The sequence below is a fragment of the Sander lucioperca genome, chromosome 14 (assembly GCF_008315115.2).
Source record: "Sander lucioperca isolate FBNREF2018 chromosome 14, SLUC_FBN_1.2, whole genome shotgun sequence".
NCBI lineage: Eukaryota > Metazoa > Chordata > Actinopteri > Perciformes > Percidae > Sander > Sander lucioperca.
In genome coordinates, this window is record NC_050186.1 from 2,667,920 (window position 1) to 2,693,946 (window position 26,027).

Sequence of the window (26,027 nt, forward strand, 5' to 3'; positions counted from 1 at the left end):
AGGATCGTAAGGTTACAACGTTAAGTATCAGCACGTAAAAAAAGAGAGAAGCCCAACGATAGTGTCGTCTCTGAATCTACACACCTACTCTCAGTAATTACAGAGCAGTATCATGATTGTTTTTATCACTATTTTCTCACATCCCACCGTGTTCTTTTCCCAGGGATTGGAGGAATATTGCACGTTGATTGACAGCTCCTCCTCCTTCAGAGCATACAGAGCTGCTCTGGCCGAGGTGGAGCCTCCGTGCATCCCGTACCTGTAAGTGAACGAATGTTTTGAGCTCGTACAAATGTTTTATCTGACAGCCACAACTTGACATGACTCCTCCCTCTCCCAGGGGTCTCATTCTGCAGGACCTGACCTTCGTGCACCTGGGTAACCCTGACCTCATTGACGGGAAGGTCAATTTCTCCAAACGCTGGCAGCAGTTCAACATTCTAGACAGCATGCGGCGCTTTCAGCAAGTGTAAGTCCACTGGGAAACATGCAGGGTGCGATTTGCCCGGGGGGGGGGAGATGGGTGTGATTTTCCCCTTTCTGGTCTATACATCCCAGCCTCTGCTGAATTATTTTAATCCCAGGTGGGGACAAAATGTATCTCGCCCCTCAAAGTGATCAATGCTGCTTCACCAATAGACCATTATATATACCTAAAATAGATGTATTTTAAACTAAGTAAAGCGCTGTAACGTGTCTATAGTGTGTTAGAACGATAAAATCCGAGCGGCAGTTGCTAGTTGTGTTTAGCAGCAACAGAGCTCCGTGACAGTTGGTAGATGTGTTTAGCCGCCAACAGGTGACTGTGAGCCGGCTACAGGCACCGCCCGACGACGGTCCTTTTTAGGGGCCATGGTAGTTTAGCCAAGAAAAGTGAGCGTGATGCGGCGGCAGTTTAAGTTTAGGCACCAAAACGACTAGTTAAGTTTAGGAAAAAGATTGTGGTTTGGCTTAAAACACTCCCGAGGAACGGACACGCGTTTCCTGGGTGAAAGTATTTTGTTTTTGTGCTTGAAAGCTCTGCGTTTTATGTTGAAACCACATTGTGCTATTTCATTTTGATTTCATTTTCCATGAAGTTCATAAATAAGTGTTTTGGCATTCCTGGCCGAGTGGCGCTATCCATTGGATGGGTGGTGACGGCACAGTGGATATGACACATGCCTTTGGTGTGGGAGACCTGGGTCAGCTAAATGACATGTAATGTAGTGGAAGGATATATCGATTTAATTCTTGCACGTTTTGTTTTGTGCGTGATCAAACCCCCCTTTTCTTTTTTTCCACAAATCGCACCCTGGATATATGTACAGTATGAAAAGATACACGTGATCTTGATTTATCATTAGAAAACTTTAACATTAATCAAAGTAATAGAATGTCATTTTGTTTGCCACTGGCAGGGAAATGCTTTGTTTTTCATTACATTTAAATATCATAAAGCATCGCTGACATCTCCACGTGGGCTGTTTGTTTTCTCACCAATAAACTCCTGCATTAATCAAAGCTCCACCTCTTTTCATATCAGGCATTACGAGCTGAAGCGCAACGAAGACATTGTCTGTTTCTTCAACGACTTCAGCGACCACCTGGCAGAGGAGGCCTTGTGGGAGCTGTCGCTGAAGATCAAGCCCAGGAACATCACCAGGCGCAAGACGGAACGCGAGGAGAAGACATAGGGCCCTGTGGGCCGCTGAGACTGACCTCCAACTGTGCTTCATGACACTAACTCCACTTTACTACAGACTGAGAGAAAGACGAATGGAAGCTAATAGAAACTCATTGTGGTGGGGGGGGGATGCAGAACAAACTACAGACAACTGAAGCGTGGCCAAGGTTTACAAAAGAGCTCGGCTGCTCTGGGAGATTATAATTGGGATAACTGTGGCTCCGGCGTTTAGACGCAGTGACAATGGGTGAAACAAGAGGAAGCCTGGTGCTAAGGAAGAGTGAAGAATCACACAGAGCGGACAGGGAGAACGCTACGGAAATAACCAAAGTCTGTTCCCTGGGCTCTCTGTTTTAGAGTGGAGCTGTTGGCGTGCGTGTGTGAGAGATTGAGTTGAATGGTCCATCGCTCTCCGAGTTGCTCCTTCCTCTTCCTTTGTATGTATGTGCCATTTTGTTGGTAATCTTCTGCAACCCTCTCCTTGACCCATGAGTTCCCCTCAAACAGAACCTCGAGAGCAGCCTGCCCTGAACTGTGACGTCGACACGCAGGCTGCAGACCCTGTTATGGGCTGGGGGCGCGACGGGATTTGAACTCGTAAGAGAGGATGACCATTAAAGACTGGAACCTATGCGTTTGTTTTGAAACATTTTGTGTAAGAATCATGTATGGTTATGAAATGTATTATATACTGCTCCTTTTTGTTCTTAAAAAGGATGTTTATGCTTATGAGAAGAGCTTAGCTTCTCCCAAGTGCCATACATACATGTGCACTAAAAAAAGCAAAAGCAAAAACACAAAAAGATAAATTACTAAAGATGCTGTGATCTATGTAAGTCATACTGAATCATTGTGTGCCGTGTTCAAGTGTAGAGAACCATCAGGCAATCACAATCACGTCCCAGTCATGTCAGTGTGTGAAAGTGTTTTGTGTGTGACTGAAGTCCTCAGTGACTTGTGTGTGTTTGTCATTCCAAAATGTGCTGTAGTAAATCATTTTGATTCCTTTTTTTGGGATAATGGTCAATGCCAACACATCACACTGTGCTCTCAAACTCCAATAAAACAAACAGCTCTGTTTCTATACACACTGCGTTGGTTTAGACCTTTCATTTTCGCTGTCAAAACTCAAGACTTTTCTATTTGTTTTACAGAATGGTCAGTGACAAATGGATTTCAGAAATATTAAGGCATGTATTCAACTTTAAATAATTAAAAGGAAGCACTCAATACCAATCTAGGTGTAACACTACTACACCACACAGTAATCTGGCCTAAATTGATTTAAATAAATTAAAACAAACCAGGATATAATATAATCTTAATTAAAGCTAGAGTAGGCAGTTTTTTTTTCTTCTTTGGCTTTAAAAATCCCATAACATTTCAGCATTTTGTAATTCAAGTGATCTGTGAGAACTTCTGCACTTCCTCTTGGCTCTGTTGTCAGGCTTTAGAAAAGCTAGTCCGTGGGGTGGCCTCTAGCTCACCCAGTAAGAGCGTTCACCCCATGTTGGCTGAGTCCTGCAGCGGCCCAGGTTCGAATCCAACCTGCGGCCCTTTGCTGTGTATCATCCCCCATCTCTCACCCCCCTTCATGTCTATCCACTGTCACTATAATAAAGGGAAAAGCCCCAAAAAAATTATCTTAAAAAAAAGAAACTACCGTCTCCTGTGACAGGAGGCATTGGCCAATCAAAGGTCATTTCAGAGAGAAGGCGCACGTGCACCTGCATTTGTAGAACAGCCATCTGCATAGCTGCTGAAGGCCTAAAATTCAAGGGTGGAAAATAATTGCTATTACAGCATTGGCACTGCCTACACTGCACTCAAGTAGTAAAAAAGTAAAACAGACTTATCAAAGAGTCTGAAAGAAAGACAATGAATTTCATTCAATTCATACTTCATGACAATGAATGTAAGAAAACACTTGGCAATATCAGCGAAGCGTTTCAGGGCTTAGGACAGAGAAGGGAGAGCTGCAGGACAAGGGCTGTATATTTGTCTTTTCCATAAAAACTGCCTACTCCAGCAACAAAAAAGCAGATATAAATACAAGGTCAAAGTGCAAAAGCATGACTGAAATTAAACATTTAAATAACACTTCCTACCGTAAACGATATTAGCCCCAATCTCAGTAACCAGTCATTTGACCGCAGTTAACACGGAAAAGTCAAACTATCATGGAAGACCGTTACATGTGAAAAGCATAATCTAGTAGCATACTGCTTATGCAACAATTATTACAGTGAATTATGAGGTTGCAGCACTGAATATTTGTAAAGTAGGATTGTGGATACTTTTCTTAAAAAAAAACACAAATAAAAACACTGAGGGGGAGACTGGCATCAGACGTGCTGACCCATCCCGCACAAATCAGTAGTAGCAATCCCAACGTGAAGCTTATATTCACAGTCTGGACACATCGGTCCACCCATGCATCCACACAGTCTCAGTGAGGCCGACAACTGGGCTCCAGCAGGACCCTCTTTCCTGCAGGATTAGTAGCTCCGTTCTGCAGGTCACCCTGCTCAGAAATGGCCCGTTTGAAGCCTCGCGCGTGGCTGTTAATGGACGTACGCCATTTGCAGATTTCACCGTTCAGTATGTCTTGGATGTGCTGTACGATGAGGTTGATGGCCACTGGTGAGAGATAGGATTTGTCAAGCATTCATGCTGGAGAAATTAGCAGAAAAGCTTCATAATTGGGGAAAAAAAAAAAAACACTTACCCATATTGTCAACCCCCCTTGGAATGATGACGTCTGCATACTTCTTTGTCTGAAAGAACCAAATGTCTTAAGGTATGTTGACAAAGGTTGGACACTGTAAAATAGGCACACAATCAGTGAAACCCATCATACTTACAGGCAAACAAAACTCTTCAAAAGCAGGCTTGACAAATGTTGTATACTGCGTAAGAATCTGCTCCAGGTCTCTCCCTCTGGTCATGTCTCGGAGAACTACAGGGAAATGAAGTCAAATTATTGATATGCTGTGACGACGTTTGAAATATTTTGTGTGAGGGAGACATCAATACCTCTGCGAGACAGTCTGACGTCTGAATCTGTGTCCACAAAAAGCTTCATGTGAAACATATCACGCACTTTCTGGGGGTAGAAGACCAGGATCCCCTCAAAGAGGACCACGTCTGCTGGGTAAACTGTGATCCTGTCTTCCAGCCTGGAAATAGACACACAGTGTTCGCACAGAGGCAATGTTGATGACAATTATTAGTTGAGGGAAAAACGGAAAGAACAAGATTTGTCATCAGGGCTAAATCAAAGTGGAATGCTTCCTTCCTACCTGGAATGTGTGACGAAGTCATACGTTGGCACTTCAACCACCTTTCCCTCCACAATGTCCTTTAAGGTTTTGTACATCAACTCGGTGTCAAATGCCTCTGCAAGAAACAGACACATTTTAAAATCCATGCAGTCAGTGCACGCTGCATGTAAACAATATACTGATATATATGTATAAGAGAGCCATAATGATCAGCCAATGCAGGCCAAACAAATCAGAAATGAATACACATACAGTGCATGCTTTAGAATAACTTCTTGAAGTGTTTTGGAAAATGTATTATCACACAGCTAAGCTCTAGCAAACTGTCCAGGAAGCCGAAGCCCCAGTGTTGAAGATTCTTTGCAGCAGCATGTGTGTTGGCAGAGTAGCATGTACTACTAGGTAGATGTTAGTGCAGTTATGTACAAGTATTTCTTGAATTCCCCGTCGTTGTTAAATATCTTTGTCACTGCAGTTTGACAACCACATTTGAAGATTACTTCCTCTAATTCCAGGCGTGACATTTTAATAAAGCATGTGTAATCCACACCGGAATAACCACTTAAGAAATTGACATGATTCAATGATAACAACATGCAAAACAAAACTAAATCTACAATAGGATTGGTTGGACATTACAGGTGCACTGGTATTGTTATAAGTCTTTAAACCCATAGAGGTGTGTGCTGTTGTGAAGAAACTGGACAGGAAAAAGACCACTCTGTAGCCTGGGGCCTACCTGGGTGATCAAAGTTGTATTGGCCCTTTAGTGCTTTCGCCTTTTGCTCTAGAGTCAGGACTCTGTAGAAGCTGTCCTGGCTTATAATCGCCACCTTCCTCTGGCGGTGGTCCACCTTGTTCTGGCCCAGGAGCTCCATGATCTTGGCGCAAACTGTTGACTGAGGCAGACAACTTATACTCAGCTACCGGTATTTATGACTTATCATAATGCTTTAGTTACTAGGTTAAACTATCAATGACAAGTTAAAATGCAGCTTGTGTTAATGTCCTGAGGATCTGTGACCTTATCAGCTGACTCGCGGTCTGGTATTGCGAGGGAATTGCCAAATTCTTTACAGCAGATAGTTAGCTGTGTGACGCTCTTTGGTGTAAAGGTCACACACAAGTGTTGGTAAAGATAGTAAATATTAGCAGGATAGACATTCAATGACTGTTCTAGTGTGTTAAAGAAATAATATTAAGAAAAAGCAGAGCACGGGGGGCGTGCCAGCTGGTTTGACAGTTTGATAAATGCTAATGTTGGCGCTGCTAGCAAATTAAACTAAACTAGCTAGCTAAGCTACTCGGGATGCTAATTTCCGTAGTCGGGAGATCATCTAGCTAAAAAAGGACCGACCTTGCCGCTGGCGGTTCCTCCGCTGACCCCTATTAGGAAAGGGTGATGTCGAGGCCTCTCTGCCTCGTCTAGGGCTCCGAGAGCATCCATCGCAGTACAACAGTTGACTGCAGAACTCTAGATAACTTGACTCGCCCGCTCTAGCTATGCTATCTGTGGCAATAACAAGCGCCGTTCTCGCGAGAACTAACAATCTCAGCCCAAGAGTCAACATGACATAAAATAAGATTAATAACTACAGATACACAATTGGAGCGAACTTTATTAAATATTTAGATAAAATAAAATACATTATCATTACATATATGCATTATCAGTAATTCACATGTACAATCTGTTTCTGAATATCAATCAAATTTTGTCACATGAAATCGTACGAGCTACAATTCGAGAAAATATGACAGATTACCTAATATGAATTTAGTATGAATAGTTTTAATACCTTTCATTTAAAATCAGTTAGCTGGAATTATAGTTCTATCCCCTGATATTAAAAGCTATCTCTTATTATTCTCATCATATTTTGTACTATTACTATTAATGAATATTATGTAAGGCAGACTGTTCTGGGTTGGTCGGGGAGGGATTGAAAATGTAAAAAATACAATCTCTGTACAAACAATAGCATTTGTCCTTGAAATATATATATCTATATCTATCTATCTATCTATCTATCTATCTATCTATCTATCTATCTATATATATATATATATATATATATATATAATCTATCTATCTATCTATCTATCTATCTATAATCTATCTATCTATCTATCTATAATCTATCTATCTATCTATCTATCTATCTATCTATCTATCTATATATATATATATATATATATATATATATATATATATAAATAAAAGGTTTACATAATAAACACCTACAAATACCAACAAAAAAAAAAAAAACCTATCTCGATCAGTTCCCTTTTTCCTTGCTCAGAATCCATGAAGACATGCAAAAAATTGTTTTGATAATGGAATTAAATATAAACATCTTACAATATACATGTACAGTATAAACACAGCATTATTGTTTTTCTGGGTCATTGGCGGTTTTCTCTGTGTCTTCACCATGTGGTGACTTGTCTTTGATAGATTCATCCACCACAATCTCCAAAGCGGCACTTCCTTCAATCCTCCTTACAGTCTCTCCTTTGGCAGCAAGGATTTCCTCAATATTTCTAAAGGGTAAAGCAACACAGCACATGAGTCATTCAGAAATATACTGTACACACAGTTATTGGTAAATCTTTAGCCACCAATTTTCTGTAGTGCATTCTGAACAGTGCGTGCTCCTTAGACATGTTGCACAGGTGTTGTTTGTCCACCTAAACAGTATTTTCCCTAGAAACTTACACCCTTTGCCCAAACCAAAACTAGGGATCTGGCTCACCTTATACCTCCCAATAAAGTGCATGTCCCACTTTACTTCTCATCTGACTCAACTTGAATATTCTTTTAAAAGAGATGTTGCTGCTATGTTAAACACTTGCTATATATGTCAGCCAATAATAATTAACAATACATTGTAGACCAGAAATTCCAATATCCATCCATCCATCTTTGTCCGCTTATCCGGGGTCGGGTCGCGGGGGGAGCAGCTCCGATATGTTTGAGGTCATTTACAAACACTCGCTATAACAGAATTTGTCCACCAGAGTGCACTGACACGTTTATTTTCCAACTGTCACTCTCAGTACATATTTGGTAACAATGCTTCATTAACCAAGTTTAAGGGATGCGTATCAAACATTTTCACATTATTATGCATAAAAAAACATCATCAGGGTCAACTCTCAAATATTGATATCACCAAAATACTGCTTGACTAGGGGGTATTAAAGTCTGAGACTGTGGGCCTCTAGCTCAGACAATGCTTGAAAAAAGGGGGCCCTCTTAACCACCCATAGTTTACTTGCTTAGTGCGCTCAATTCCTTGATGCCTATTAGATCATGATTATATTATTCGATCCCATTGACACTCAACGATTGAGCCAAGATAGCCAAACCAAATCACACACATTTAGGCTATTCTACGTGATCTTCGTTCTTTTGATAACTAATGTAATAACATTTGTAACAGTCCCCCCTGGGGAGGTCCGCATCCCACTTTCAAAACCTCTGTGCTAGATGGTTGGATCCATTAAATTGCATGAGTTAGCATAAAAAAAAGGAACATGTGCAACCAAATTACTTTGAATGGTTATGTTTTGAATGCTGTTATGAATCAATCAACGTTCAGAAAGTCCAAAGCACCACCAACCTCTTCCCTTCCAGGTCAGAAAACCAGCTGAGGTTATCAGCGATGATATGGTGATTCTTACATCCTGGACATGTCACAATCACAACACCTTTGTGATAAGCCAGCTTGGATATCTTCTGCGTGGACCTGGTAGAGCAAACCTGCAAAAATGATACAGCCTGCATGTCAGGTATTTGACTAGACACATATCACAACAAAGGAAAAATAGACCGACACCAACACAACGTTTTTGGAATTTCAAGATGAAATCATTTAAACATTTGATTAAATAAACAGCAGAAAAAGAAGAAAACCAACACTGGTATTGGCACCTTGCATGTGTAAACGAGTCGATAATGTTTGGACTGGATCTGTCCAATAGCGTCACTTCTGATACTCTGTGAAGTTGAGAACTCTCTATAACTGCTAAGATGAGCTTCACATCTGTCAGCAGGTAACAAAGTATGAGAACCACGCTGGTCCTGTGAGGAGAGAAGCCCCGACGTGGCTGTGGTCGTCGGTGGTCCTGGACGACGACAGCGGAGCACAACACAGAGTCCAGACGGTGCTGAACGACTGCGAGAACAGCGAAACAACTGGCCGACCGCCAGCATCGTCCTCAAAGAATCGGATGGACGTAAAATATCAAAACATTTCTGTTAAAACCAACACGACAGGTGAGGTTTTTAAGGACATACACGCATGGATGTATACGTTACTAGCGATTTCATCAACATGTTGTTTGTCGCTGACTGGTGACGTCACACATGTTCTTTTCAAAATAAACTTTATTGACAAATTGTTCTTAAAACAAGTGAGAGGGTGGTGTTATTGCATGTTGTTTGGATATAACTAATATCAGTAGTTAACTCTATTTAGAGTTAATGTCGTTCTGCGAATATATTTACTTAGAGGTTTTTTAGTTGTGAAAAGTAACTAAGGACATTTACTCAAGTACTGTAATTAAGTTTACATTAGAGGGATACTCTTTAGTATTTCCATTGTATACTATTTTGGAGCTGAACCAGAAACTGGGCATTTGCCAGGCACAATCATAAAAGAAACAAAATTCATCACCATATTCTTGAAAATTTAGTTTGGCCATCTACAAATATATGACTCTGTTTTGTGGTGTGTTATTATGAATTTCTGAATCACAGTCAACCGATTTGTGTCCAATGGTGAAATAGGCTACTTCGGTAATGGACATCGTAATTGCAGTCTCTCTTATCAGTAGTCCTCAGTGATGCAACACAGAGTACAGTGAATGCCAATATCAGTGGTAGAATACATTCCAGGTCAACCACATAGTTAATGGACTTCTTCTGGAGATGATACAAAGGCAAGAAGATGAAACAGTACAGCTAATCATGTATCAATATCAGCTAAGAAGACAACATTGAAATGATGTTCAAATGAGGTATAAAAAAGACGTCTGGGACTGTATCCTGTATTCATATTTTTATTGTACTGAGTTGTGCAGAGACAGTTATCATCACCTCGTTGTCTGCTAATGCTTTAGAGGCAGAAGAAGAACATACATTTATAACAAAACAACTTCCATTGTCCTAACTGGCTAAGGCCAAGGCTGCTGCAGGAGTGCACAACTGAATTGAAAGTCAGCGCAAATGACAAATTTAGTGAGCTGGTGGTGACTAAGGGGTGTGTTGCTTAATCTTGCTCAAAGGGCTGGACTGAGCTTGTTTAGGGGGAACTGCTGTCAGTCTGAAACTGGAAGCATCCCATGCTGACACACTGCCTCTGAGTCCATGTGCAGGGGTTGTGTTACTGATTGAAAATGTATCCTTACATCCTGAACAAAAAAGCATGTCAATATGAGGCTAACATGTATTACTTAAGGACAGAATAAATATATTTTTTGTTAAACAAGAAAAGATGAGACTAACAAATGACAAGAGGTGGGGTATACCTTAAAACACATGATCCAAATGCTGTTTAGTATCACACTACATGCTAATCTATACATGATATTCTGCACAATTCATTTTTACAGGAAGCATTCTTACTTTATTTATAAGACCTAACTTTAAGACAACTATTCTTTGATAGGAACAGTCCTCCCTGAATGTTTGACCAAAGGCTTTTAGAAATGCCATGTTCAGAAGTTGGTATATCATGTTTGACATGAAGTTTGCCGCAATACTTGGTTATGAGAATGATAACATTTTGAAATATTTTATTCTTTTAGTTAAAGTTTGGCCATATTTCACTTTATTCCATACCTTGTGTGGATTTTGACTAACACATTTTTCTCAATTCCCTCCATAGTTATTACAGATTATGATCTAGTCTAGAGTGGTAATGTCAGACACTTTAAGTTGGTTTGCGCAGTGAAATAACGCATGTTCCACAGATTAAAAAATTAAAAACAATTAATTGTTTTTTTTCTTATATTCTGGTTTAAAACATTGTAAACCTTACACGCCATGCTTTGGAAATACTGTAGTTATGTGCATGCCAATATAGAAAATTCAATTTGATTAACAGTAGAGGACAAAGTCAATACAATGCCGCTCAAACAGTCTTGAAAATATACTTTGTATGAACCGTAGTGCAGCAGTTTATGGAATTGCAATATAACTATTCATCTGGTGTAACGGTATTGCACAAAACTGAGCTGCAACGTTGAATAAAAAAATAAAACAACCACCACATCACAGCAAGAGGGGGTTAAAAGGGGTTAAAAAAAAACGCTGAAAAAACGGTTTAGTATTATTAATTTGACATATGTGAACATTTTGTTTGCCCATAACAATTAAGCAATTATACAATATATGTCCAATTTAGATTGCTTAAAATTATTAGAGATTTTTAAAATACGACATTTTCGCCGTGCTTTTATTTTGAAGGCGGCTCTGTACTTCCGCCAGTCTCGTGTAGCAGCACTCAGAGACTGAGAGCCGACAAATCCATTCGGCTCAGTGTGGTTTTCTTCTTCGTCACCGTCTTTCGGGGCTCCGGCCCGGTGTCCGACCAGCCACAGCTGCTGAGAAACGTTTGAGAAATGTGTCACCCGTGTGCGGTGGAGGCGAGAGACACCATCTTTAATACAACAGGTGGGCCATTTCTGATTTTCTAACGTGTTTAACTAGCTAAAGTAGCGGTGTGGTTCAGAGTGGTTTAACTGCCGCAGCGTGCTAACTGGGCATTGGCATCGTTTCCCGTCGCTAGTCGGCTGACTGTAGTGGTGAAGCCCACCTACTGAAAGCTCGCTCTCTGGGATAGACTAAACAACATTTTATTCAATCAGACTGCATTACAATCACACTCCTAATCACATGATAAAATATCCTCAAACATATCAGTAACGTTTCGTCCACTGTTGAAGGCCAGTAACGTTATTCTGGTAACGTTAACGTTATATGACACAAACAGTATTACCGATAAAAGACTAGGATAGTAAACAGTAGATTAAAACGAAGAATTTTGATATAAAACTCAATAAAACACAAATCGTTGTTGTTTTATCTGTATATTTCCTTTGTGAATATTGTTGAGTTTATAGTGAATTAATCTTGCCTCACCGTTTTCACAATGACACGAATATTGCAGTGATATAGCTAAGGTCTCTGTAATATGCATGTAGGAGCTTATGTGATTGGTGTGATATTTGTATTATGTGCGTGTAATTACAGCATTATTGCAGTCTTTTCTGGTAAATGCTGCTAAAGTCCCATCAGTTAAATACATCATAAGCATATGCTTTTGCAAAGTGCTTTTGAATGGCCCTTATCTTAGATGTGTATTGCGAGCATGTGTGTATGAATATGACATCACCAGTGATGTCATGAAAAGGAAAGTAGCTTTTTGTGAGCCAGAACCACTAAGACCTGGGCAAGACTGAAACCAGTGCCCTGTCTGCTGCAACTCATGTTACAAGTCTACCATCGCCAGGGTTGGGCAGATGGGTTGGGATCAGAAGCTGTGGTAACTCAGTTTTCACAGCTTTTGTTTTCGAGGAACATGAAATATCTCCTGTTTTGGAAGGATATGTGGGTCTGTGATTGCCAAGAACGTGATCCTGAATTTATTTCAGATCACATCACCCGAGTCAAATAAATAATCCAGTTCAAAGTTCTCCCCATCACCTACCAAGCCCTCCACAACCTCCCTCCCCCCCTCCTTCCTCACTGACCTCCTGCACCGACATACTCCTTACCTGAACCTCAGATCCACTGACACTAACGTCCTCCCTAGTCTACCGCTTAGCTTTGTTGATTAAACAATATCAATTTTATTTATACTACAAAATGTCATAATATAGTCAAAATGCCAATAACAATGTCTTTAATCCCAATATGACATCTTCAAATGTCTTGTTTTGTCTAGCTAACGGTCATAACATATTCAATATTCAATGTACAATCAATGATATAAAACAGAGAAAAACACCCTCTCATTGTAGGAGCTGGAATTAGGAAGTGTTTGTAAATTCAGTTGAAAAAGGACTCAAATGTTTGGGATGTTCTTTTAAACTAAAGATATCAGTGACTGTGTGTCACTGTGTGTTTACTCAAACTGGATGCTAGGCTGAAGCTCTTCAAAAACGTTTATTTCAAGACATGCTGCACAAATCTCTGTTACAGACGTGATGGAAATTGTCTTTGATCGTGTTGTAATGGAAATGCATTTGACTAAACCGATGTAATCAGGTTTAAACTTCTTTTGTTTTTGATTATGCCGATTCCCGCAACCTTTTTTCTGAGTTAAACCTAACTGATTGCAAATGCTAACAGACGCTATATGCTAAGGCATCTCCCACCTGGATGTTGTCAGACGGTTCTCCCCTCTGGCTGGTAAACCCTTTGTCTTTAAAAACAAAGGCATGCAAAACACCGACTGAAAGACACAACCCTGACCAGAGGGGGAGGGCCAAGCCAAGGTATAAAGAGAGAGAACAGTTTCCCATCAGTGTGCATAACACAAACCAACCTTTGTCTTGTGCACTATGCTCTGAGCATTACAAGTTTGACAATACTGTAAGAGATTTTTGTCTCGTTCCTCATTGTCAGAGTGGGATTATTAAATTGCCACAACAGTTTACTGTTACTTACCCTAGAGACAGGCTATTATCTATAGCCTAGTTTGAATTAGGGAACATGCCTACTGCTTTAAGTTTCCTTGCTATCTGTGTTTGGCAACAGGAAGCCGTGAAAGTTAGCACATTTTTGTTTTGTTCTAGCCTAAACATATCAAATGTAGGCTACTGTTCTTGTTTTAAAATGTGTAATTAATCTGTTGCAATATAGTGGAATGGTAATTGCATTGGTGTCAAAGATTGCCTGTTGTTTCAAATACCACATGAATGTTTACGATTAGAGGTGTTTTGGCAGCTGTAGGGAAAATAGCTGCTCGAAAAAGGACATAAATGTATGATCAAAATAGTTGCTGATTAATTTGGTATTAATCGACTAATCATTGAATGGCCAGGCTCTCTGTTGCTAGGACTTAAGATCATTTGGATGTATTTTAACCCTTGGATGGAAATCTGTTGCAGGGAGAATATTGAGAGATGCACCAAACACAAAAAGTGCATATCAATCTAATGGAATGTAATAAAAATTCAAGCCAACAATCGATGGTAATGCTGGCATTCATCCATCTTTCCATCCATCCAGCTATGTTCTAAACCCATTAGGGTTCTTCTTCTTTAAGGATTGCAAGGGGGCTGGGGCCTATCCCAGCATTGATGGCGTGAGGGGCGGTGTACATCCTGGACACACACACACACAAACAAGACAAAGTGTTATGCCTGAAAAGAAGTAGTTTGTACAACATGTTGTCTGACTCAAAATTTTGAGCATTCTGATACATTTTTTATGCACTAATTTATAGTGGAACATCTTTATTTATGTGAAGGAAAACTCAAAATTCAGGAGACAGGAGACAATAATAATAATAATAATAATAATAATAATAATAATAATACGTTTAATTTGAAGAGCACTTTTCATTGACAGATCAATCCCAAAGTGCTAGTACTTGACCCCAAAGTGAACGCTTCGTACCGTACTTTGGCGTGTTGCGTACTCCACACACACTGCAGCATTCAGGTCCAGTCAAAACAATGCAGCTTAGCTGGCTTAACAGCACCAGTCGCATACATGTGTAAAATATAGCAGCTGTGTATGAGAATGGAGTTGACTGCTGGAAGTCAAAGACATTTGGGCACTGGTGGCTTTCCTTTGGCGCTGGCGTAAACCTCTTTGGGGGGGGTGGGGGTGCTAAAAATTCCTTTATGCAGGGAAATCTGGTCATTAATTTTGCAGATATTTGGTCGTAAACCAAAGTATTGGACACATTCAATTTTGTCAATGAAGTTTGCCATTTTTCTGTTATTTTTAAATTCAGTTAGTCAATGTTGGTCTCAGGTTTACTTTATCTTTATTTTGTTTTCAGAGGGAGATACAGTAAACTGCAAAGAGACATCTTTATTAGGAAAATGATTCTTTCTCTATTTTTCTGTTTGACTGTTGCTTGAGTTGAAAGACACTAGCGTCCTTGAGGGAAATTCTAGTTTGCTTTGTAAAATATTGGCGCTCACAGCGGCCAAGTTCACCTGTTCACCTCTGTCAGCCCATGTGTCAGGGGCCTCATCGGCAAAGACTGGCTACACAAAAGAATCTCTGTTCAGGGAACGGTTTCAGGAGAAATGTACCGGCGTATGGCTACAAACAGGAAGCCAAGGGCAGAGTCGCTGTATAATACAGTAATACAGTCCTTTCTATTTATTTCCACAAAGCAAGAAGTCCTTGCTTGAAATCCTGGAGGAGTGCTTTGAGAAAGACGGGCAGTGTGATGCATAGGCAAGATAAGCTGCTCGCAGACTGTTTATTGTCCTGTTCCAGGATATTATGAAACAAATCTGGGATGTTCTTTTAAACTAAAGATATCAGTGACTGTGTGTCACTGTGTGTTTACTCAAACTGTATGCTAGGGTGAAGCTCTTCAAAAACTTTTATTTCAAGACATGCTACACAAATCTTTGTTACAGTTTACTTGGCCCCATCAGAGACAGGCCATTATCTATAGCCTAGTTTGAATTAGGGAACATGCCTACTGCTTAAAGTTTATCTGCTATCTGTGTTTGGCAACTGCTATCTGTGTTATTAATATTTTGCCATACAGTGGAATAGAAATTGCATTGGGGTCAAAGATCGCCTGTTGTTGTTTGTAATACCATGTGACTGGTCACAATTAGAGGTGTTTTGGCAGCTGTCGGGGTCACTGTGTGCACTGTAATTTAAGCAGCGGTTAAAGTAAGCAGCAACCTAACCGAAGAGGCCCACAGCGACTGTACTGCCATTCTGGTTTGAACTGGATGAAACAAGGCTTTTTTTGTGACCAGTTGATTTGCCATCCCCTTTCATTTTTTCCCTGTAAATAAGGGGTGTTGAGCAGACAGGGAGATACAATTTCGGATAGGTTTTTTTTTTTTTTTTTTTTTTTTTTTTTAAATCAACTCCTCCCAGCTTTGTATTATAATAGGAAGCAGAAGTGATACGAGCATGGTATTTGGATATTCTCTAAGAAAACAGATTAGTCTAGGGTTAACTCTTTAAAACAACTTGAATATGAGAAAAAAAACTGCTTAGATTGCTGTATTTCTTGCATTACTCACACATTTACTGTGTGAGGAAGTAGTCTAGTTGTGGTTTGACACTACTCAAGTGTAAATGGACGCCTGCGAGTCTTTTGGTTTTGGGGTTTCTTTCTTACGTGGTCTGCAGCCCAATCTCAGTGCTTCCATTTTGCTGGGTCTTCCAGTCAAAGTTTAAGTTGTTGTTCCGTATCCCCTCCACTCATTCTGATAATTTTATTCTGTGTGCTTTAAAAGTGAAGACGGAAATTAGAAATAGTCATTCGTGTTTGAATTATTTGAAACGTTTGACACCGAGCTTCTAAAGATTACATTTATAACTATTATCCTAAAAGAAGACACGGTTACAACTTGATCGCGCCGTGAACATGTTTGTGCAGCGACATCGCTGCACATCAGGAGCTAGATGAAAAAACAGGGACTTGTGGGAACATGTGTGATGTGTCAGGATCTGTGGTCCTTAATACTTCCAGCTTCCTCTGCAGTCTCTGAACCGCAGTGTGCTGTCGGCACATGCAGGATGTCCAGCATACCGCTGATGCACAGTAGAGTCTACAGCAAATATAATGACAGCCACTCTTTGTGTGCAGTGTGGTAACCTCCAAACTTAGCCCTAAACATGCTGACTGGGCTGCATGTATGATGGAATGAAGTTTTAACATTAGGTTAGCTTTTTAGCAACAGTTTGCCTTATTTGCAGTGGTTTCTCAAAAGCATCATATGACTTACAATTACATTGCAGGATAGGGTCCTTTCTGTCACAGAAAGAGTTCTATTTCAGTCTTTAGACCAGAATAAAATCTGTTCAGAGTCCATTCAGCTTGACAGATATCACACATAGCTAATCAACAATTCCAGATACATATGTGCATCTCAGATGACATTTTCACTCACTATGACCACTACTTTGTCATTACAACGCATTGTACAAGTATCCAAAATGTATATGTTAAGATGTACCCCAACACATTAAGGTTTTCAAAAAATATAGTTCATTAAGTTCTACACTTGACATGTCACTAACTAATTCCCTGTTTTCTCTGTCTTTTCAGATAAACCATCATGATTCCCATCACAGAGCTCCGGTACTTTGCTGACTCCCAGCCAGCGTTCCGTATCCTGAAGCCATGGTGGGATGTTTTCACCGACTACATCTCGATCGTCATGCTGATGATTGCGGTGTTCGGTGGTACACTACAGGTTACGCAGGACAAGATGATCTGCCTGCCTTGCAAGTGGGTGATCAACAAGTCCTGCGAGACCATGCCCGTCCCAAACGTGAGCTCCGCCTATCCACCGGAGCCCAAAGGCATTCAGTATGACCTCGACCGTCATCAGTATAACTATGTCGATGCTGTCTGCTACGAGAACAAACTACACTGGTTTGCAAAATATTTCCCCTATCTGGTGCTACTCCACACCCTCATTTTCCTGGCCTGCAGCAACTTCTGGTTCAAGTTCCCCCGCACAAGCTCTAAACTGGAACACTTTGTCTCCATCCTCCTCAAGTGCTTTGACTCCCCGTGGACAACGAGGGCTTTGTCTGAGACCGTGGTGGAGGAGAGCGACAACAAGCCTCTGGGGAAAATGAACGGTTCCATGGATAAGAAGGCTTCCAGTGTGAGCGAGGATGTTGAGGCTAGCGTGCCCATGCTCCAACGAACAGCAAAGTCCAGAATTGAACAAGGAATTGTAGATCGCTCTGAAACTGGGGTTTTAGATAAAAAGGAGGGGGAGCAGGCCAAGGCTCTTTTTGAGAAGGTGAAGAAGTTCAGGATCCATGTAGAGGAGGGTGATATAGTGTACCGTCTTTATATACGTCAGACCATCATCAAAGTAATCAAGTTTATACTGATAATTAGCTACACAGCCTACTATGTACGCTACATCAGGTTCAGTGTAGTGTGCTCTGTAAACATTCAGAAATTAACAGGCTACAGCATGTTCTATTGTGCTCACCCGTTGGCAACTCTTTTCAAGATTTTGGCCTGTTTCTACATCAGCTTGGTGGGGGTTTATGGCCTTATCTGCATGTACACTCTTTGTTGGATGCTCAGCCGCTCCCTCAAACGATACTCCTTTGAATCAATCCGCGAGGAAAGCAGCTACAGCGACATCCCTGACTTGAAGAACGACTTTGCCTTCATGCTACACATGATAGATCAGTATGACCCTCTGTACTCCAAGCGCTTTGCAGTATTTCTTTCAGAGGTGAGCGAGAACAAGCTCAGGCAGCTGAACCTGAACAATGAGTGGACGTTGGAGAAGCTGAGGCAGCGCATCACCAAAAACTCCCAGGAAAAGCTGGAGCTGCATCTGTTCATGCTCAGTGGGATCCCAGACACAGTATTTGATCTGGTCGAGCTGGAAGTGCTCAAGCTGGAGCTCATCCCGGATGTGACTATCCCTCCGATCATCGCCCAGCTCTCTAACCTGAGGGAGATGTGGCTCTATCACACACCAGCTAAAATTGAGGCTCCAGCTCTTGCTTTCCTGAGAGAGAACCTAAAGTCTCTTCACATCAAGTTCACAGACATCAAGGAGATTCCACTGTGGATCTACAGCCTGAAGAACCTCAGTGAGCTGCACCTGACCGGGAACCTGAGTGCTGAGAACAATCGATACATTGTCATCGACGGCCTTCGGGAGCTCAGAAGGCTCAAAGTTCTTCGTCTGAAAAGCAATCTGACCAAGTTGCCGCAGGTGGTGACGGATGTGGGCGTGCACCTCCAGAAGCTCTCCATCAATAACGAGGGCACCAAGCTGATGGTGCTCAACAGCCTGAAGAAAATGGTCAACCTGACGGAGCTTGAGCTCGTTCGCTGCGACCTGGAACGCATTCCACACTCCATCTTTAGTTTGCACAACCTGGCGGAGATTGACTTGAAGGACAACAATCTGAAGACAATTGAGGAGATCATCAGCTTCCAGCATCTGCACCGGCTCGTGTGCCTAAAGCTGTGGTACAACCAGATCGCCTACATCCCCATTCAGATCGGAACACTTACCAACATGGAGAGGCTGTATTTGAACAGGAACAAGATCGAGAAAATCCCCAGCCAGCTTTTCTTCTGTCGCAAGCTGCGCTTCTTAGACCTGAGTCACAACAATCTGACCAGCATCCATGCTGACGTAGGCTTCCTCCAGAACCTGCAGTACTTCGCCGTGACAGCAAACCGGGTGAGAGGCAAAAACTCCCTTATATTTGTCCAGTCCTTGTTTTCATTTTAGTGAAAGCCTATTCACATGTCCTATGTTCTTAGAAAGGTAATCTGTCTTCACCCATCTATCTTACTGTCATCTGTGAATAAGATTAGCTCAAAGTCCAGTCAAGGTATTTACAAAGGTCAACGCTAATAGATCTTATAGACAGGTTGGGAATTATGGCTTTAAAGATAACCACATGACATGACTGAGGCTGTGGCAGTTATGCAGTTGTGTTTTATCAACTAATACTTTGCATATTTTCTAGTTTTAAAGGTGTCATTGAAAGTTTGTGTAGAATTCGAGTGGAAAAAGGTTGAAAACACTGAAATAATCTTGGTCTGTTTATCCGCCCTCCACTGAATGGCTAAAAGAAGACGTGATTCAGTGGCATGTTGTAAACACAGTTGTAAATATCACACATGTTCGATAAAAGGCCTCCTGTCTGGAATAAAGCGCAGGCTTTCACTGCCAAGTCAATTTTCTTTTATTCTTTTGGGTTAGTGAATAGAAACTATTAGCGATTTCAAAGCTTCGTTACTTTTAAGATATAATTCCACATTTTTTCTCTGAGACCACATTATGATTCTTTGAGCACGATGTACTCCTTGGCCCTTTTTTTACAATGTAATCCGGTTTCTCTGATAAAATGGTTGATAAAAATGTTCCCGTAGACTTCCTGAGAAGTAAACAATTACTTTTCAAGTAAACCCTCACAAATGGGCTTTATTTAGGATGTTGTTTATTTCAGTTGCAAGGATAATACACTTCAATATTTTGAGGGTTGTACCAAATCCTGCAATTACAGTCATGGCTGGGTTAGTCCATTTGGCTTCGGGGGAAGTGGATCATTTCAGTCTTAACAAAATGCTGTTTATTTGATTCACAATGTAAGAATTTCATTTTGTTCACTGTGACAAATTCTCCTGAAAACACTGTTTTTCACTCAGGATCATGTGTTTTCACTAAAGGCTACTATTACTGCCGCTTAACTGTTTGCTTGTGTGGTTGCACGCTGAAAATAGGTTCCAGCGGGTTTGTGTGCAGCCGAAAATAGCTCCATTAAATGGGACCCCTCTGGTGTTTCTTGTGTTTTTAAGGCCGTTATTGCCTAAATCCTCTTTACACTGTTGGCACATGATCAAATGTGATTCAAATCAGTTGCGTAATTGTGAATACTGTGTCCATGTAGGTGTTTTAATATGATGTGAATTATTTTGAACATTCAAATATTGTTTTTAGACAAACAAGAAGAACTACAATTAGGACTAGGAACTAGGAGTTCATGTAACAAAAGCACACAAAGGCTACATGACTGGTTTTAAATTATTTGTTGACACCTTTGAAGCCATTATTTTCTGCGTTATCTTTTTCCATTATACTGAATTTGTTATGAGACTTTATCCCTAAAGTCTGAGAACAAATCTTGAGTGCCCTTTAATCTAGTTTTGATTAGTTTCCTGTGCTGAGGTCTGCGTTGCGTTATGTGAAATAAACAGAATCTAGAACTGAACCATTCCCCAGTCACTACAGTGAAAACCACATATCCCTGCCTCATCTGCTAATGCAAATGACAAAAAAAGTAACAACTAACATTTTCCGTTCACTATTACCTTACGTGCCTCATGAATTTGTCTTCTTTCCTCTCCACTTCAGATCGAGACTTTGCCCCCAGAGCTGTTCAAGTGCAAGAAGCTGCGTACTCTGAATCTGGGAAACAACTGCCTGCAGACGCTGCCATCCCGCTTCGGGGAACTCACCGGCTTGACTCAGCTGGAGCTGAGAGGGAACCGCCTTGAGTGTCTCCCAGTGGAGCTCGGTGAGTGTCGGCTGTTGAAGAAGAGCAGTCTGATAGTGGAGGAGGACCTGTTCAACACGCTGCCACCAGAAGTCAAAGAGCAGCTTTGGAGGGCCGATAAGGAGCAAGCTTGAGCCAAGCCTCTGTGGAGAGAAGTTTGCTTAAAGAAATAATCGAGCAGGGATTTTGTTTTTAAAGGCAGGCAAACCTTGAGAAGTTTGGTTGTTGCTTGGGGTTTTCCTGGCAGGACCTATAAAAGCAAGTGACGTCAAAAGTCAAGACTTTCAAGGATGTTACATGATCACCAAGGGAAAATCTCGCCGATGAAAGGTGGATCAGTAAAGTGGCTTTTCTGTTATATCATCTGGAATATAAAGCTCCAAGGATGCAAGCAGATGATGTTGAATATGCATGCAACATTAGGACCTTGCTAAAGCAAACCTGTTTATTAGAGAGAGACGGAAAAAAAGTGTTAAAGAAATTAGCTAAATGTGCTCACTATCACTTCTCTGCCGATCATGGAATACACTGGCCTTGAGGCTCAACATTTTACTTTTGAAATTTTTACAATCACATTTGCAGTTGCGGCACTACGTGACTCAGAGTACTGGCAGATGTTAAGTTAATAAATTATAGTGCAACTGACAGCCAAGTTGTCAAGGCACGAAGGAACAAAATGACTCTGTGATGAAGATCAACAGATCGTCCCACAGCTGATCTCACAGTGTAGGCCTTAACTCAGAGGACTGATGAAAGACATCAAAGAAAACAAATGGGAACAAACTCTACAGTAAAATCTAGTCCAATGTCTAAATACCCTGCAGTTGTTAATTTATAACATCGGCCCAGTGGGGCAGGCGGTTAAAGGTGGATGGGAGCTGTGGGGGACAAAAGCCCCATTGTTGGTCCCTTCATTTTGCTTCTCTAAACATCACGTCTTATTTAGGCATGGGAAACAGCCTTTACCTTATTTTGCATGACTGAACATCAAACGCATTACAGGTGTGTCTTATTAAATTACGTGAGATTGATTGCGATTGGACCTGAAACATGCTCATGAAGTTATTTTGACTTCAAGATACATAATTTGGTACTTTTAAATGCTTCCACACATTGGCATCATGTTTGGGCCTGTGGAACAGGCTGTATTGTGATTGTAATACGTGATCATAATCCAGTGAGTGACTGAATGCCACACATTTTACACAGCCATTGATTTGTTGTTTTGTTTAAGACTTTATTTTAAGCTGTGTATGGAAGATATACCTTTTTAGTCAAAGATCTTAAGTGATCTTTGTACAACTAAAGACTGATAGATTTTGCTTCACTGACAGATTGTAAAAACACAAGGTGTCCCCCTGCTGACAGGACGTTTGCTGATCCTGTATTAAAGTTGCACGGTCACAAACATTCATAAAACTCCCAGTCACTGTTGATTTCTTTCTTTGTTGAATTCAAACATATGCAAGCTTGCACAATGCTAATCATACAAGGAGATTATTGTGTAGGCCAATAGAACAAGCAAGAATCGTGGTACTTTTTATGCTCAGTATGATTTTGAATTAGGAGACCTTAGATGATTATTATCCCAAGTGGATGAACTCCTGCAGATGTGAGACGGGAGAGTCTTAACTAGCTGCCAGGTACTGCCAGTCCCTAAAAGAAAAGTGTTGTTGTTGTTGGTGACTCGAGTGGCTAGCTGTTTGTATGCTAGCCCTTCAATTTATCATGCTCCGTTTACCCCAGAGTAAACTGGACTGGTTTGTCAGCGTTTTGTTTATCCGTTCAAGAGCGACATTAGGGCAAACAGGAAATTACAGAGTGAAAGAAACTGGTTTTGACCGACCTACACAAAGGAAACATTTATTCACAGAGAGCGTATGCAGAATATGTAATTTCCACATTCATGGTCCAAATTAGTGCAGCATGCTTTGTCTGCTTGAAACACTTTTCTTGTTAAGACCCTGGATTTAATAGCCTCATTTGGAGTAACCCTGCTACGTTTACTCCAGCCAGGCATCTCGTTGCTAATATGGCCTTATCTTTTACAAGCTGTGTGCCCTGTTAATGATCACAAACATCACGTTCATGACTTGTTTTTTTCGTGTGTTGTTAAATGTATAGCTGAAATGTTTTAACGTCTTTGTTTCATACATATCAGTCATATGGTATGATGTGGTCTTATTTTTACCAGCTGTTTCTTTTTTGATTTAAGCTTTTTTTTAAGAAGGGACGTTTCACTGTAATAATACAATTGCACCTTTTGTTCACAGTGAATGCTGTTTCACTGAGGCCTTTGCTAAATCCAAATGCCCTTCTAGGGGACATTAGTAAATTGCTCCTCAGTCTTGAATGTGTTGACTAGCAACCAGTTTTAAAGATGTAAGCAAAGGTCACAGGCAATGCATAAAGGAACAGATGACACCAGAGAAACACCGTAATTCAGAGTAAATCTCAGCTTTTCCCGGCATGTGTAAACTTTTTAAACATAAACGTTGTTTTAAGTGGCATGTCTACCTTGATATGTCTGCTCTAGTTTCATTTGTGTGGTGCTTAGATAGAGCCAAAACATGTTTTGTTAGTGACCTGTTGGATGCCAAACAAAGGAATGCGAATAGGCATCTTCTAGTGCAGTAACTGGCCAGAGTTATAGGGACAAGTCTAGGACGATGTACGTCATTCCAAAGTAAATTTGATATAGTAACATGGCTCATTGTAGTGGTGCAGTGCAGTTGCCAATGCTGCTGACACTAAAAATCTCCCCCCTGCAGTGCACCACAGAGTGTCAAATTAGAACATTCAAACAATGCCCGTCAGTTATTGTATCAAGTGTCTTTTGGCCTTAACTTGGTCATTAGAGGTTGGATAGTTACAGCAAAATATACTTTTTTCTGACCTATGTTTAACCCTAAATGTGTCCTTGGTACAGCAGTTATAGTATATTTTAATCTTGAAGTTTAAGAGTGCCCTAGAAATCTTTCTCAGGGCATCACTGGGAAGTCATTCACATCTTGGATTTGCTAAAATGACTATACACATATTGATATACACATTTATCTGTCGTTTCTCCATTTTAGCTCTAGCATGGTCAGTGAAATGAGTCTCACTTTGTCCTGCTAACGTTGCAAATATCCTTTTTTCTGTCCTCTAGAACATACACTGTCTTGGACAGTCACTTCCCTCCGAGTCACAAGATGAGCACATTAAAACCTGCTGCCAGACTTTCTTTTCCTGCATGTCAGCATCAGTGAATCAGTTGACTGAGCTGACTCCATAACACTAAAGAAAGGGAAGTTTTAGTATCTTAAAAATTGCCCCTTGTTAACTTGAAAACTCTTATGCTAGCATTTTAATTACCTTAAATGACCTCAATTAATACCTTTTTTTTAAAAGCTTTTTTTTTATTCTGCGCAAGTGCGCCAAAAAAATTTTGCTTTAAACTTTTGTGTTGCGTCTCCTGAATTTTTTTTTAAAAGTATAAAATATCGAAAATGTTTTGTATTTTTGTTATGTATGCCTTAAGTAGTGTAGTTGTGTGAAACGGTGTGATTGATCGGTTTATTCGTACATAGGATTAACACATTTGGATCCACAGAGGGTTTTTACAGCAGACGGTGAGATGCTGATTTCAACAGATAGAACCCATGACAATCTAACATACTGTAAATGGAGGTGAGCTCACCCTCCACAACGCCTGCACGCTGTTAATATTTGTAATATTTCTGAAGTGTGTACATTTTTGGACGGTTACATACCATTTCACTTAAACCTAGAAACCACATTATTCAAAAAAAACTGCCATGATTGCATTGACATAATCTCCACCCATGTATAAAACATTTTTTTAAATACATGATTGTATTTACTATGTACGATTAATTCATCTCTGTGTTCTGGTGCCTGTATATCAAAAGAGTTATTTTTTTTTTGGGGGGGGGGGGGTTCACATCCATTTCATTTTAGAGCATGAGTTTGTCAATGCTGAACTTGTGTGCATTAATAGCCATACTGAAAGCCATCAACTTTACCCCTAGCAGCAATCACTGTTGAACATAAACTTTAAGCCGGATCGGCACCGTCCGTATCACATCCGACAAGGCCTTTATTAATTAATTGTTGCCAAGTGGACTAAACACTGGCTTTTTAAGCGGGGCATCTGTAAAAATGGACAACTGAACTTCATTTCCTAATGTTCAGACTACCTTTTGTACTATTCCGACACATGATAATGGAAATAAACACAACACTGAATCATGTTGTAAAGAGTGTTAATTCCTCATCTATGGTTCTTTCTTTCAAGTCCTGAGCACTGTTGAACTTGTTGTGGAGTAAAGTATTTTAAATACTGAAGTAACTCATTACAGAAAGGAACATTGCTGACATTTAGCAACGGAAAGGGGAAAGCGGTGGTGTAATACTCCCTGTGTAGTAAATATCTCTGAAAAGGCTGTCTTTGGACTGGTGGAGCCTCGTGATCTGATACTTATGGCGTTTTTTCATTACATGGTACCTGCTCGACTCTACTCGCCTTTTTTGGTTTTCCATTATGAAAAAAAGTCCCTGGTACCTGCCAACAGGTACTTTTGTAGTATCACCAAAGCCCGTCTACGGAAAGCCGTTCCACTCCCTATTAAGCCCCATTGTACCTACTTTGGTTGCAGTTCCACCAGAGTTCCACTGGGGGTGATCACGGTCCAGTGCAAAATGAATGGGACCCTATGGAGCTAGACGGCTAAATTTGTCTCTTTCGCCTGATTGTCGATGAGAAATCTCAGATTTGATTGTAGTTTTTGCAAGTTCAACATGGATTATAGGTCAAAAGTTGAATGAACGAGTACTTATGCCCTTT

The 26,027-nt window shown here is 40.6% G+C and overlaps 4 protein-coding genes across 17 annotated transcripts in view; 2 read left to right on the forward strand and 2 right to left on the reverse strand.

The window, feature by feature from the left end:
- The window catches only part of rapgef1b (Rap guanine nucleotide exchange factor (GEF) 1b), a 47,293-nt gene extending 44,537 nt beyond the window's left edge, over nt 1-2,756 (forward strand). For all 14 annotated transcript variants that reach the window (XM_031317430.2, XM_031317428.2, XM_031317429.2 and 11 more), the window contains 3 exons: nt 164-261; nt 341-469; nt 1,526-2,756. In XM_031317430.2, coding sequence (XP_031173290.1) covers nt 164-261; nt 341-469; nt 1,526-1,676 — 378 coding nt within the window. In that variant the 3' untranslated portion in view covers nt 1,677-2,756. The remainder of the gene's footprint in view (nt 1-163; nt 262-340; nt 470-1,525) is intronic.
- Nucleotides 2,757-3,643: 887 nt separating this feature from the next.
- On the reverse strand, nt 3,644-6,500 carry uck1 (uridine-cytidine kinase 1). The gene is made up of 7 exons (XM_031317440.2): nt 6,308-6,500; nt 5,690-5,849; nt 4,969-5,065; nt 4,703-4,845; nt 4,531-4,625; nt 4,395-4,443; nt 3,644-4,306 (listed from the first exon to the last, which is right to left on the reverse strand). Exons 1-7 carry the CDS (start codon nt 6,395-6,397, stop codon nt 4,116-4,118), a joined length of 825 nt encoding a protein of 274 aa, XP_031173300.1. The 5' UTR covers nt 6,398-6,500; the 3' UTR covers nt 3,644-4,115.
- Nucleotides 6,501-6,551: 51 nt separating this feature from the next.
- dnlz (DNL-type zinc finger) lies at nt 6,552-9,327 on the reverse strand. The gene is made up of 4 exons (XM_031317441.2): nt 8,888-9,327; nt 8,577-8,716; nt 7,221-7,494; nt 6,552-6,804 (listed from the first exon to the last, which is right to left on the reverse strand). The coding sequence occupies exons 1-3, from the start codon at nt 9,167-9,169 to the stop codon at nt 7,341-7,343; spliced, it is 576 nt and encodes a 191-aa protein (XP_031173301.1). The 5' UTR covers nt 9,170-9,327; the 3' UTR covers nt 6,552-6,804; nt 7,221-7,340.
- Nucleotides 9,328-11,457: 2,130 nt separating this feature from the next.
- On the forward strand, nt 11,458-25,429 carry lrrc8aa (leucine rich repeat containing 8 VRAC subunit Aa). Its single transcript, XM_031317641.2, has 3 exons — nt 11,458-11,632; nt 17,229-19,356; nt 21,037-25,429. Exons 2-3 carry the CDS (start codon nt 17,239-17,241, stop codon nt 21,310-21,312), a joined length of 2,394 nt encoding a protein of 797 aa, XP_031173501.1. The 5' UTR covers nt 11,458-11,632; nt 17,229-17,238; the 3' UTR covers nt 21,313-25,429.
- Nucleotides 25,430-26,027: the final 598 nt, after the last annotated feature.

Bases quoted from the DNA above. Each gene is read 5' to 3' on its own strand.
- uck1 (XM_031317440.2), bottom strand. From the start codon at position 6,397: ATGGATGCTCTCGGAGCCCTAGACGAGGCAGAGAGGCCTCGACATCAC. The intron at 5,066-5,689 runs GTAGGCCCCAGG...TGTTTCTTGCAG, and splicing joins ATACAACTTTGATCACCCAG to AGGCATTTGACACCGAGTTG. The intron at 4,444-4,530 runs GTAAGTATGATG...TGGTTCTTTCAG, and splicing joins TTGAAGAGTTTTGTTTGCCT to ACAAAGAAGTATGCAGACGT.
- dnlz (XM_031317441.2), bottom strand. From the start codon at position 9,169: ATGCTGGCGGTCGGCCAGTTGTTTCGCTGTTCTCGCAGTCGTTCAGCA. The intron at 8,717-8,887 runs GTGCCAATACCA...TCATTTTTGCAG, and splicing joins GACTCGTTTACACATGCAAG to GTTTGCTCTACCAGGTCCAC. The intron at 7,495-8,576 runs GTTGGTGGTGCT...TTTACCCTTTAG, and splicing joins TCTGACCTGGAAGGGAAGAG to AAATATTGAGGAAATCCTTG.
- lrrc8aa (XM_031317641.2), top strand. From the start codon at position 17,239: ATGATTCCCATCACAGAGCTCCGGTACTTTGCTGACTCCCAGCCAGCG. The intron at 19,357-21,036 runs GTGAGAGGCAAA...TCTCCACTTCAG, and splicing joins TCGCCGTGACAGCAAACCGG to ATCGAGACTTTGCCCCCAGA.